Raw genomic sequence first — 12,756 nt, forward strand, 5'->3', positions numbered from 1 at the left:
GTTCATACACAACAGCTGCAGTTACTGTATACGCTCTTAGTCTGCAGCAAAAAGTCAAATACATTAAGTGTTGCTGCAAATGATTTCAGTGAATAAGTTTCTCCCACATTTGTATTTGTAAACAGATAACTGATTGTGTTTACAGTTACCACAAGTCAGTGGACAGAGGATGGTGTGAGGAATCACAATCAAAAATGTCTAATATCTATACTGTAGCAAACCTTCTGCACACAGAGCAGGCTAAGCAAGCCTAAGTGATGCTTCTGAGCCCACTTCTAGATCACTTCCTAATTTTCTGAACTGTTGAGTACCCAGCAGCTTGCTATAGCAGCTGTAGACCATCAGACCCAAGCCTTAGTAGAGATACTCTTCTTTCCATCTTTTTTTTTTTCTTTTTAAATTAAGTTAGTAATGAATTACAGCACCTCATTCACAGTGTAGAATGTACCTTGGACATCATCAACATAACCATAGTCCTGGAAGCATACTTTGCATGTACAATTGCCATACTGGCAGGTTTTTATACAAGCATACCATTTTAATAAAGGCTGAGTATGAAAGAATATACAACACTCTGAGATGTCATCTCATAAGATACAGGCAATTATTGTGTCCCTTTTTAGGACAATGTGTACCAGACCTTAATACTGCTTAAATTCATTATTGCTAGAGCTGTTATACAGGTTTTAAAGATGTCTTTACATGATGAAGTTCTCTGGCTTTTAAAGTGTTGCTGCTATTGCCAACTCTTCCAACACACTGTTAGATACAAGCACTTTGTTCTTCTCTTGTTTAATATTAACCATAATATCATGTAATAAAATTGAAACAAAAGTGCCATAGGCCTAATTGTACTGTCACAGCCATGTAAATCAGGAATAGCTTCAGTAAAGCTACTTGGTATTATCCTGGTGTAAAATTGATGTAAATTAGAAATTACTGGGATGACTTGGACGCTGTAGCTCTGCTTTTGGATAACACAATTTAAAGGCCTCACTTAAACTCCTATAGAGTACTCTTTACTTCATCACATCCCATTATATTGTATCACCCCCCTTCCCCAGTATGTATAAGAGATGACATAATCAGACAGAGCAAGGTAACTTAATATTATGGGGCCAGATCCTGAGCTACATTGACTCCCATGAAGTGAATACAGATCTACATAGCTTGGGCTGCCATCAGTATCGAACTCTCTGTCACCTCCCTAAAACTGAAATGTTTAGCTGCCATAAAATATAAAATATGAACCCTACCTTTATATTTAGGTGGATTTTTGTATTGGTTTGTTGGTTGTGTTTTCTGATGTGATGTGTGAGGCTAATGAACAGCATCAAGAAGGAAATGTGCCAGCCGTGGTGTTACATCAAGAACTATGAAGGAAACTAGTAATGAACTCTAGGAAAATAAATAAGGGCAAGTTCAGGAAACGTAAGTGAAAATGCAGCCCTGGTATGAATTGAATAATAAAATTCCTGGTCATATTTTGCCATAAATAGTGGTTTGGGAATTTGTCATTCACCTCCTTTAAAATTCAGAAATATTAAATGTACAGGGTTCTCTCATTATGGAAGTAATAGAATTCCAGCTATTACGGAGTTAGGGTAATTTGAATAGCTATAGAATGCATTACATCAATAAGTGGAACATCTGTATGAAATGTCCACCTGCTAATACGCTGCTCGCTGTGTGTTACGATGGAACGTACTTAATCATTTTAAGATGTCTTCTAATGATGCCTTATCTAGATTAACATTTTGAACACAAATACTTCCCAGCATTAAAACTTCTGCTTTAAATGAGATTGCATTGTCTTGTTTACCCTTGTTGATTAATAAGCAATCTGTTAACTGTTAGAACAGGCCAATGGTGCCAGTGAAAGTAGATTAGTAATTCAGTTATGTTTGTTGGTTTAATCATCGTTTCTCTTGAAGGCTTTGAATAAAAAAAAGAAAAAAAAATCACTTGCATGCTATCCATAGGCAAAGAAAAGATGTATATTTTTAAATGCCTATATCAGTGTGCACTTGCAGCCCGCAAAGCCAATCAGATCCTGGGCTGCATCAGGAGAAGTGTGGCTAGCAGGTCGAGGGAGGTGATCCTCCCCCTCTACTCAGCCCTGGTGAGACCCCACCTGGAGTACTGTGTCCAGTTCTGGAGCCCCTATTACAAGAGGGATATGGAGGTGCTGGAACGTGTCCAGAGAAGGGCCACAAGGATGATCAGAGGGCTGGAGCACCTCTCCTATGAGGACAGACTGAAGGAGTTGGGGCTGTTCCGTCTGCAGAAGAGAAGGCTCCGAGGTGACCTAATTGTGACCTTCCAGGATCTGAAGGGGGCCTACAGGAAGGCTGGGGAAGGACTTCTCAGGATCTCAGGTAGTGACAGGACTAGGGGGAATGGAATGAAGCTGGAGGTGGGGAGATTAATTGGGGTGGCTCAGCTTGGTAGTGCATCAGACCCTTAATGGGAAGGTCGTGAGTTCAAGCCTGCAGTGGGCAGTAGTGTCTTCCCTACTCTAGTCATGTGGTCTGTGGTGACAGGTTCGACTCGATGATCTTTGAGGTCTCTTCCAATCTTAGGAATACTGAATACTGAATTACTGAATTCAGGCTAGATGTGAGGAGGAGGTTCTTTACCATGAGAGTGGTGAAGCCCTGGAATGGGTTGTCCAGGGAGGTGGTCGAGGCCCCATCCCTGGAGGTGTTTAAGAGCAGGCTGGATGAGGCTCTGTCCAGCCTGATCTAGTGTGGGGTGTCCCTGCCCATGGCAGGGGGGTTGGAACTAGATGATCCTTGTGGTCCCTTCCAACCCTGAATGATACTATGATACTATGAGTGTTTTGCCTCAGACTTTCAGTTTATTGCCTGGAGTGCTCATGCAGCCCAGAAGGCAAATCTTGTCCTAGGCTGCATCAAAAGGAGCGTGGGCAGCAGGGCAAGAGAGGTGATTCTGCCCTTTTTGCAAGACCCAACCTGGGACACAGTGTCCACTTCTGGTGCCCCCATCATAAGAAGGCCACAGTGCTGCTAGAAGAGTCCCGAGAAGGGCCACAAAGATGATCCAAGGGCCACAAAGATGATCCAAGGGCCACAACACCTCTGCTGTGAGGATAGGCTGAGGGAGCTGGGGGTGTTCAGCCTAGAGAAGAGGAGACTCTGGGGGAATCTTAGAGATGCCTTCCAATACCTGAAGGAATCCTACAGGAAGGCTGGAAAGGGACCTTTCATAAGGGCATCTAGCAACAAGACAAGGGGGAATGGTTTTAAGATGAAGGAGAGAAGCTTTAGGCTGGTTCTTAGGAAGATCTTCAGTATGAGGGTGGTGGGACTCTGGAAGAGGTTGGAGAGGAAGGTTGTGGATGCCTCCTGTGTGGGGGTGTTGAAGGCCAGGTTGGATGAAGCAGCCAAGTCTAGTTGAGAGGTGTCTCTGCCCATGGCAGGGAGGTTGGAGTAGATGATCTCTAAGGTCCTGTCCAACCTAAGCCATTCTATGATTCTCTGATTCCAGCAGCAAAATAGTCCGTTGAGAATCAACATCTCTTAACATAAATTCAAAATTTTAAAGAAAAAATGTGATATGAAAATCTGGAACTTGAATTTACTTTCTATGTTATATTATTGGTTTGTTAATACAATTCAGGAGGGCAGGTCATCATTTTTTCTAAGTTAACACTCGTGAACAGCTTTGAGAGATCCCGTGGCTGGGTTTGTTTGCTTATCATGATTAACTGGAATCTTAAAGGCAAATACCCTGTCTTCAAAAAAAAGATGATAGTTCAGATTTTCTCATAGGGTCATGCACTTTCATCTCTGGCATCCCACAGAGGGAAACAGATGTTGGCAAGTTACAATTTAAATTATGTGGAAAGCTCCCACGTGTGAAGCACGGTCCTGTTGAATTCAGAAGTAGCACAGGCCTATGGTAATAGTGGAGTACTTGAACCATGCAATGCTGTAGAAGTATAGCATCTCAGAAGCCAGGCTGCAGCAGTCATCCTCAGATGTGTTTGTGCCTTCTGTACCCCCAGCTTCCTCGCTATGATTATTAAAATGCAGTATGAGTTAATAAAACCCTGATTTGGTATTGAATGACAGTAGAGTGTGATTGTGGATAAAACCATTCTCAAAAGCACCCCATGCCATTAACTGCTTCTGGGTGGTAGATCTCTCTTTAGTTTTGGCATGTAGGATGCATTATTTATATTGCTGTTCAATGAGATTCTCAGTGTAGTTACTTGGGTTTCTGGCACAGAACCAACACGCCCTGGCTCCCATCAATATTCAGCAATACTAGAGCTTAGCGATTGTCTGCATTCTGGGTAGCATGGGAATCACTATGATGAAATAAATGCAGTGAATTGCTCATCTTTAAGAAGGCTACAGTTATCACAGTGTTCCTACATTTACTTGAATATGGAACTGCCCTGGAAATGTTTTATGATTAAAAAAAATAATAATAACCTGTGAAGAATTTTATTCTGAATTTTCTCCTCAAGGTTTCTCCTCCAATAGGGTAGCCAAGACCCAAAATTTCTGTTGGGTTTGGGCTTTTTCTTTTTTTCCTTAAAAAAATGATATATATATATTCTTATTGTATGACTACAATATTACAATTCCCACCCCCACCCCTGGTTTTTTCCTGAAGATTTTCTGAAGCTGATTACTGTCAGACTAACTTATTTCAGATGTGTCCCAGCTGACAGGGAAAAAAAAAACAAAACAGAAAGAATAGAACATCCCTCACCATAAAATTTGAACATTAGTGAGACAGTCAGCTATGTATGGCATTTGTTTGAAGAAGACTGAAAGTAACTTTGCTCCTCCTGTGCTATTAAGGCTGTGTTTACCTGAAAAAAAAAAACCAAACCAACCACTAAACTTTGACATTAAGTATGGGAATTTATGAAGAGCTGAAAAAAATAATATAATAACATTGTAAGACAGAGATTGGGCACCATTAAAAATCAGACAATAGTTAATACTTTAATTTGCAAAGTATTCCGCGCTGACATCTGTTGTTTGTCTCTCCTGCAGTCTCTATGCTGTGAGATCAAACAGAGACGTCGTGGGGTAGCCTCTGTGCTGCGATTATGCCAGCACCTTCTGGATGATCAGGAGACCTGCAACCTAAATGCAGATCACCAGTCCATGCAGTTGATAATTGTGAACCTTGAAAGGAGGTGGGAAGCCATTGTCATGCAAGCTGTCCAGTGGCAAACGAGGCTGCAGAAGAAATTGGAAGAAGACTCGGTGAGTGATGTTTTATGTACAAAGATCTTATGTGCTTTCATTCTTCATGAAAAGACACTTTTTCAGTGCAAGACAAACACTTTAATCTCACAGTGTTTTCTTCTGACTGAAGACTGACTCTCTGGTGAGACCTCACACAGAGTACCGCATCCAGCTCTGGAGCCCTCAATACAAGAAGGACATGGACCTGATGCAGTGGGTCCAGACGAGGGCCACAAAAATGATCAGGGGGTTGGAGCACCTCTGCTATGAGGACAGGCTGGGGGAACTGGAGTTGTTCAGCCTGGAGAAGAGAAGGTTCCAGGGAGACCTAGTACCTACATTCCAGTGCCTGAAGGGGACCTACAAGAAGGCTGGAGAGGGACTATTTACAAAGGCCTGTAGAGATAGGATAAGGGGCAATGGCTTCAAACTAGAGAGGATTAGATTTATACTGGATGTTAGAAACAAGTTCTTTACCATGAGGGTAGTGGAACACTGGAACAGGTTGCCCAGGGAGGTGGTTGAGGCCCTATTCCTGGAGATATTCAAGATCAAGCCTGACAGGGCTCTGGACAACATGATCTAGTTGAGGATGCCACTGCTTACTGCAGAGGGGGTTGGACTAGATGACCTTTGGAGGTCTCTTCCAACCTAGACCATTCTATGATTCTATGAAGATACCATTCCTAGTCTTTACTGCCTACAAGTGAAGGTTTAGTTTTTCACAAAGCATTGTATTCTGTGGACAAAACTAATTAATAAGTTGAACTCACAATATGCATGTTCTGTTTGCACACAACTGATCCTGTCAAGTGATGAAAACAATCTTCTCCTGTTGCCAAGTTGCTCAGTACCTGACAGAACTGGACCCAGAGTCACATTTCACTGACTGCAAATACATTTCAGAAAAAATACTTCCTGTGTAACTAAGTCTGGTTTTAATTAGCATCTCAGCAGTAGATGTGTATTAATATACAATTCTGTGTTATTTAAATGTAAGTTAAAAGCATTAATTTACTTTTATCTCAGGGAAATGGTTCCTGAGAGGCAAAATAGCACCGCTTAAACCATCCGTTAAGTGGCATAAATTAGACAGGTTTTCTACAGCATAAAACTATGTTGCAAAGCAGTATCTACATGCAAACAATAAACCATAGGGGTAACAAAATAATCCCTGCTGTAGCATCATTGATTGTAATGGATGAATTGGCTAAGCATGTTTTGTGCTGCTGTCATGATGGTGAACTCTGTACGCTGCTGCCCCGTCGAAAGTAGTGGTAGCCCTGTGTAGTACATCTACTGAAAGGCCTTGATGAGGTTTGAGAACAAGTAGCATATATTTAGTTTGCATAACTTTTTAGGTTTATGTCAGGCAAATAAAAGGAAAAAAATGCTTGATAGACTCTTCATAGCAATTATCTAATGGAGAAATACTACTTTGGGCTTTTTTTTTCATTAAAGTTCCTATACAAAAATAGCAGAAGCTGTAATTCCCTCGTTCAGTTAGTGTAGCATGAAGACGTACAAGATCTTGTTCAGAACACTAGCAGGTTTAGTGTAGCATGAAGATGTACAAGACATTTTTCAGAACACCAGTAGGTCCTGAGTGAAAATGCTGTTGGTTTAAATGGGCCAAGAAGTGGTGAGTTAGTGAGGAGAATGAGTGAACTGTTGAAGGTAATAATAGTCTGCTGCTTGCTTGCTTTTATTAAATGGTATAAAGTAGGAGTGCTCCTTGGCCTGTTTAGTTTATTGACTGCTTTGCTTTAATTACTGAGATTGAAGCAGGACTTGAGAAAGGAGCAGATTTGAATATGCTTTCAGAGCAAGTCAAAAGAGGCATTGTCTCCTTATGAGGCAACATGGAAGGAAGATATCACTGAAAAGCAGATGAAATGCCAGTGTTGGTTATATAAATATGGGAGTAGTCAAATGTCAGTATAAGTAGTGTAGATAATTGAGCAGAGTCAGTTAAGCCCTCAAAAATTTGATCTGTTTGAAAGAAGAGGTACTTTGGTCCCCTAATCATCTCTGTAGCACTCTGTTGGAGGACTATTACATCAATAGCTTTAGTAAGCTTCTGGTTAGTGCTACACAAAGTGTTTAATAAGATAACCAGCAGTAGAAAAAACAGATGAATTTTGGAGCTTCAAAAAGCAGGTGTATGTAGTATTGTGAAACAACCAAAACAAAACAAAACAAAACCACAACAAAAAACAGGTTTCATAATCCTGAATTTTAGTTGCTAGAGGCTGTTGCTTCTATAGCTGCCCAGAGAGCTTGGGTGCGCTTTCTACTGTGTTTCATTAAATGCTAAAGCACTATAAAGTTGATTGTCTACAAATCTCATCATTTTGTTGTGGTAGCAAATACACATCTTCTCTCGTACTTGGAACGGAAACAGGTTGCATTTGTAAGAAAGAAAGATCAGGGAGTGCTGAACAGAGGTCCAAGTTACTGCAGTGAAAGTATATAATCTTGCTTTGCATGTGGGCAGCTGCCCCGTGGAAGCAGTTTGCTGTTCGTACCTTCAACTACTCTGTTATGAACCATTGTGAGCTAATTAGTGCTTGACATAGCTCTTGCAGCAGGAGCAAAGTAAGTCCTGTGTTTCTGCTTGGGATTGCAATTGATCAGGAGTTGAGGCATGGTGAGGGTATGAGTGTGACGCCCTGCTTGGTACAGTTGGATGCTTGAAAATTCATAAGGTGCATGCTGCTTTGTTCCAACTTTGCCCGAGGAAGTCTGGAGTTATTTGCTGGGCTGAGCTGACTTTCAGCAGGCAGGGGGTGTATCACTCTTTCTACTGAGAAACGGCAACTGTTTAGAGCTGTTGGGATGCTCATCTGTTTTGCACTGTGGGCTGTTTTGTTTTGGAACCTCTCATCCTAAGCTTGTTTATAATAATACAATTTTTTGAAGTATGACAGCATCAACAGGTTTCTTGTGTTGATAAAACTATCTGTGTTCTCCTCATTTAAAGATGCCCCAGCCGCTGCAGGATTCAGGTTTCTTTTTCTTCTCTGGCCTGAGTTGGCATTTTCTAACCTTCCTTTTCACTCAGTTCCTGTGTAGTCATTTCTTGGGTAGGTACCAGAACTGTTTCTTCTGCTTCCCTATCTCTCTGTATTTGATGGCGTGCCAGTCTTGGCACACAAACAGTATCCCTTGGTAACAAGTCTTTATTTGTGGTTGACCACAAAATACTGTAATTTATGAAAACAAATGAGATGTTTTTATACCCTGATAGCATCTGACTCATTCATGGCATCTGACTTGCTGACAGTAAATAAGATAACCCAAATGGTTATATTTCCTCATATAAGTACAAGAGTCACTTGCATCTTCTGCTGTCCTCTTACTTTGTTTACTGGGAACTTTCTTTGTCCCTCTTCTGCCCCTTTTTACATTCAGCCACTTATCTAGGCTGGAATACTTGAATTAACCACAAAAGGCTCTGAAGCTTCTTTGAATTGTTTGTCTTCATTGATGATTTTCACCAATATGTAATTTTGTTCAGTTTTTGCAATAGTGGGAATCATAACTCTACAGATAACAAGAAGATATTAACATGTATTACAAACACCCAAAAGTTATCTTAAAATGTGGGTAGATGCAGTATATTAATCTAAAATGAACTATTCAAGCAATGAAAAACCCCACAAAGATTAACTTTGAAAACCAGGACATTTGTCTGATACTGGAAGCAGTCCTAATCTCTTCTAGCAAAAGAGGTTTTTATTTCTCCCATCTGTCTGTTGTTGTGGGTTTTTGGTTGGGTTTTTGGTTGGTTGGTTTGGTTTTGGGTGGTGGTCTGGGTTTTTTTTTTTTTTTTTTTGTGGTAAATTCTCTTCCCCCAGATTTATCATTCCATAGTTTGCTGATAAAATGTTAGCTAATGTTGGGGTCAGAGTGGCTGGAGAGCAGCCAGGCAGAGAGGGACCTGGGGGTGCTGGTTGATGGTAGGATGAGCATGAGCCTGCAGTGTGCCCAGGTGGCCAGGAGGGCCAATGGCATCCTGGCCTGCATCAAGAATAGTGTGGCCAGCAGGAGCAGGGAGGTCATTCTGCCCCTGTACACTTCACTGGTTAGGCCACACTTCGAGTCCTGTGTCCAGTTCTGGGCCCCTCAGTTTAGGAAGGATGTTGACTTGCTGGAACGAGTCCAGAGAAGGGCAACGAAGTTAGTGAGGTGCTTGGAACACAGCCCTGTGAGGAGAGACTGAGGGAGCTGGGGCTGCTTAGCCTGGAGAGGAGGAGACTCAGGGGTGACCTTATCACTCTCTACAACTACCTGAAGGGGGGTTGTAAACAGGCAGAGGTTGGTGTCTTCTCCCAGGCAGCCAGCACCAGAACAAGAGGATACACTCTCAGGCTGCGCCAGGGGAAGTTCAGGCTGGAGGTCAGGAGGAAGTTTTACACAGAGAGAGTGATTGCCCATTGGAATGGGCTGCCCGGGGAGGTGGTGGAGTCACCATCACTGGAGGTGTTCAGGAGGAGACTTGACAGGGTGCTTGGTTACATGGGTTAGTTGATTAGGTGGTGTTGGGTGATAGGTTGGACACGATGATCTTGAAGGTCTCTTCCAACCTGGTTTATTCTATTCTATTCTAAATTTTATCTTCAGAATTACACTGATACCTTATAGTTTGCTAACAAGACCATGTTGGCAATCATCTTAAAAGAAAAAGGAGTCTGTCAGGCAATTGCAACAGCAACAATCCTTAGTCAGCTAAACCCAAAGCTACCTTCTGATATTCATGATCAACAATTGGAAAAGCATTAACTTACTATGCCCCCTCCTTTAGAGGGTCTAGTAGACTACTACTTGAAAAGACTGAGCAGATTGAAAAGGATTTGGGACGGACTCAGTCATGGTCATGCCTACAAGTTTCCTGTACTTAGGTCAATGTGGGAACACCTAAGTTGTTTTATGTTTTGGGTTTGTTTTGTTTTGTTTTTTTAATGTTTGTTCAGCCAGTGGTATAGGCAATGTCAAGCCTCACTCAATTGGTCCAGCCACTACAAATGTTTGGAGATGTCCTGTCCAGGCCAGATATGTCTTTGTATAGGAAGCTACAATGAGGTGACTGTGGAAATTTACTCTTAGGACTGTTTTGCTGTTACTGGAGTATATAAAACTGTGGCACTGCTGTGGCTGAGAGGGAAAAAGCTGTGGTTTCTAATGGATTTTAGCTCTTGAATTGCAATTCAGTATTCTTGCCTTTTTAGTGACTGGAGAAACTGATTTTTCTCCAGACTGGTTATTCATTGAATGGGAAACGTATCTGTTTTATGGAGCAGACAATCTCTTTTCTTATTCAACAGAGAGGGCTAATTATTGAAAAGACAGTATTAATCATGCTTTTAAAACAGAGATTTTGAGCTAAGGCCATTTGAGTTAAGGTGCTGTCATTTTCCCATTGTCCTGAAAAAGTCTCAGATATTCATTTGTCTGATCACCAAGTTCACTACTATGCTTCATGAAAAAAACCCACACCACATCTTTATTTCTCTTGCTCTCCTTAGTCATCCCATGTGTACACTACACTGTATGTCCAGCAAACCCCCCATCTGTATTGGCTTGAAAGTATGCTGTACATCCAGCCACATAATTGAAAATAATAAGGCCACAATAAATGGGATGGCCTTGGGATATAACACCCAAGGGATTCAATTGGTGTCGCTTTGCATAAATGTCCATGCATCATGGTAATTGAGGTAACATAACCAATTACCACATTTTAATTAGAGTTGTAAGGACTTGGGAAAATCTGCAATGGTGAGACAGCTCACTTTAAAGAAGAAGAAGGAAAAAAAAGGCACCTCTTTCTTTTCCACAGGCTTGTTTCTTAGGCAGTAAAGAGCCTGTTTAAAGCTCTGATTAGGATTTTTTCCAACTTCCTCTTGGTTTCACTCCTTATAATGTACTTTGAAACCCAAACTATTTTAAAATACTGTATTGCTCCTAGTCTGGTATCTCTATCCTTTTTCTCTCTTTTCCTGTTTCTGTGATGCTCTCTGGAAAAGAAAACAGTTTTTAATAACACTAGAAATGGTCTCTCCTGTTCAGTTCTCTATACTCAATTCACTGATGAAATATTTTTTCAAGTCGTTGAATTCTTAGCTTAAAAAACAAATAAACAAACAAAAAAACTCCCAAACAAACAAAAAGCACCAACCCCATCCCCCCCAAAAAAACTCTTTCATTGATGGGTAAACAATTACTTTGTCATTGTTCAGTTCTTTGTTAGATAGCTGCACTAAACAACAATTTGGTTTCTAAAGGATTCTTCTTTGGTCATCAGTCATTATTCTGTAAGGTCACAAATATCTAAATATCATTCATAAAATTCAGAAGTCCATCATAAGTGTCCAGTGGATCAAAGTACTGAACTACAGTTAACTGGCTGAGGAGGGCACATTACATATGAAATACTGAACACCTGTTATATGTCCTCTGCCTTACAAAGTAATTACTTAATTACTTATGTTTGAACCTTTACTAATTGTTGTTCTTTTTTCATTATCTATCATGAGTCATTTTTGGTTTCCTATTGAACCTCTTCATTTAGCACGTGGCAGTACAATCTTGATTGCTTGTATTTGTTTCTGTCAGCTATCATGTATTACTTGTCTTTCAACACTGAAATCTGCTCACTTTAGCACTTCCTTAAAATACATTTTCTTTAAGTGAATGCATGTTTGACTGTAGAGTCTGTGATATGGTACACCACTGAGCTGCATGGCTGGTGAGAGGCCTTGAACACAAGCCCTATGAGGAGAGGCTGAGGGAGCTGGGATTGTTTAGTCTGGAGAAGAGGAGGCTCAGTGGTGACCTCATTGCCCTCTACAACTACCTGAAGGGTGGTTGTAGCCAGGAAGGGGTTGGCCTCTTCTCCCAGGCAACCAGCACCAGAACAAGGGGACACAGTCTCAAGCTGCACCAGGGGAGGTTTAGACTTGAGGTGAGGAGGAAGTTCTTCACCGAGCGAGTCATTCGTCATTGGAACGGGTTGCCCAGGGAGGTGGTTGAGTCATCGACCCTGGAGGCATTCAAGGGGAGATTGGACGTGGCACTTGGTGCCATGGTCTAGTCATGGGGTCTGTGTTAATAGGTTGGACTCGATGATCCTCGAGGTCCTTTCCAACCTAAGTGATACTGTGATACTGAGATTCCAAGTTGCATTGCATGCCTGATTGGTGATCTGGAATAAGTATCTGTAGGATTTAAAATGAAGCAACATAAATGGTGAACGTAGGTCTAGATTTTTCTTGACTTTGATTGAAGGTAAGTGATATGCCCCACATTCTTGGAAACACTTCTCTATTTATTGCAATTTTCTTGGTGCCTAGCCATAGTCATGATGGCAGCCATCATAGCAGTATGCAGATTCTGGTTGATCTGGCAAAACTGAAGCTGCTAAAATCCATCTGTTGGAGCAGATCTTGGTCAAAAAAAGTTGCAGACTTGGTTTAAATAAAAATGCTCTTCTGTTTTCTAGAGCAAATCTCCTGAGTAG

The 12,756-nt window shown here is 41.3% G+C and overlaps 1 protein-coding gene across 1 annotated transcript in view; it reads left to right on the top strand.

The window, feature by feature from the left end:
• AKAP6 (A-kinase anchoring protein 6) overlaps positions 1 to 12,756 on the top strand; it is a 301,656-nt gene that overhangs the window by 265,205 nt on the left and 23,695 nt on the right. Inside the window, exon 12 of the mRNA XM_068160348.1 lies at positions 5,037 to 5,252. Within this exon, the coding sequence (XP_068016449.1) occupies positions 5,037 to 5,252 (216 nt within the window). The remainder of the gene's footprint in view (positions 1 to 5,036; positions 5,253 to 12,756) is intronic.

The sequence above is a fragment of the Melanerpes formicivorus genome, unplaced genomic scaffold (assembly GCF_026170545.1).
Source record: "Melanerpes formicivorus ecotype bairdi unplaced genomic scaffold, bMelFor1.0.p_v2 SCAF_49, whole genome shotgun sequence".
In the NCBI taxonomy this organism is placed as follows: Eukaryota; Metazoa; Chordata; class Aves; order Piciformes; family Picidae; genus Melanerpes; species Melanerpes formicivorus.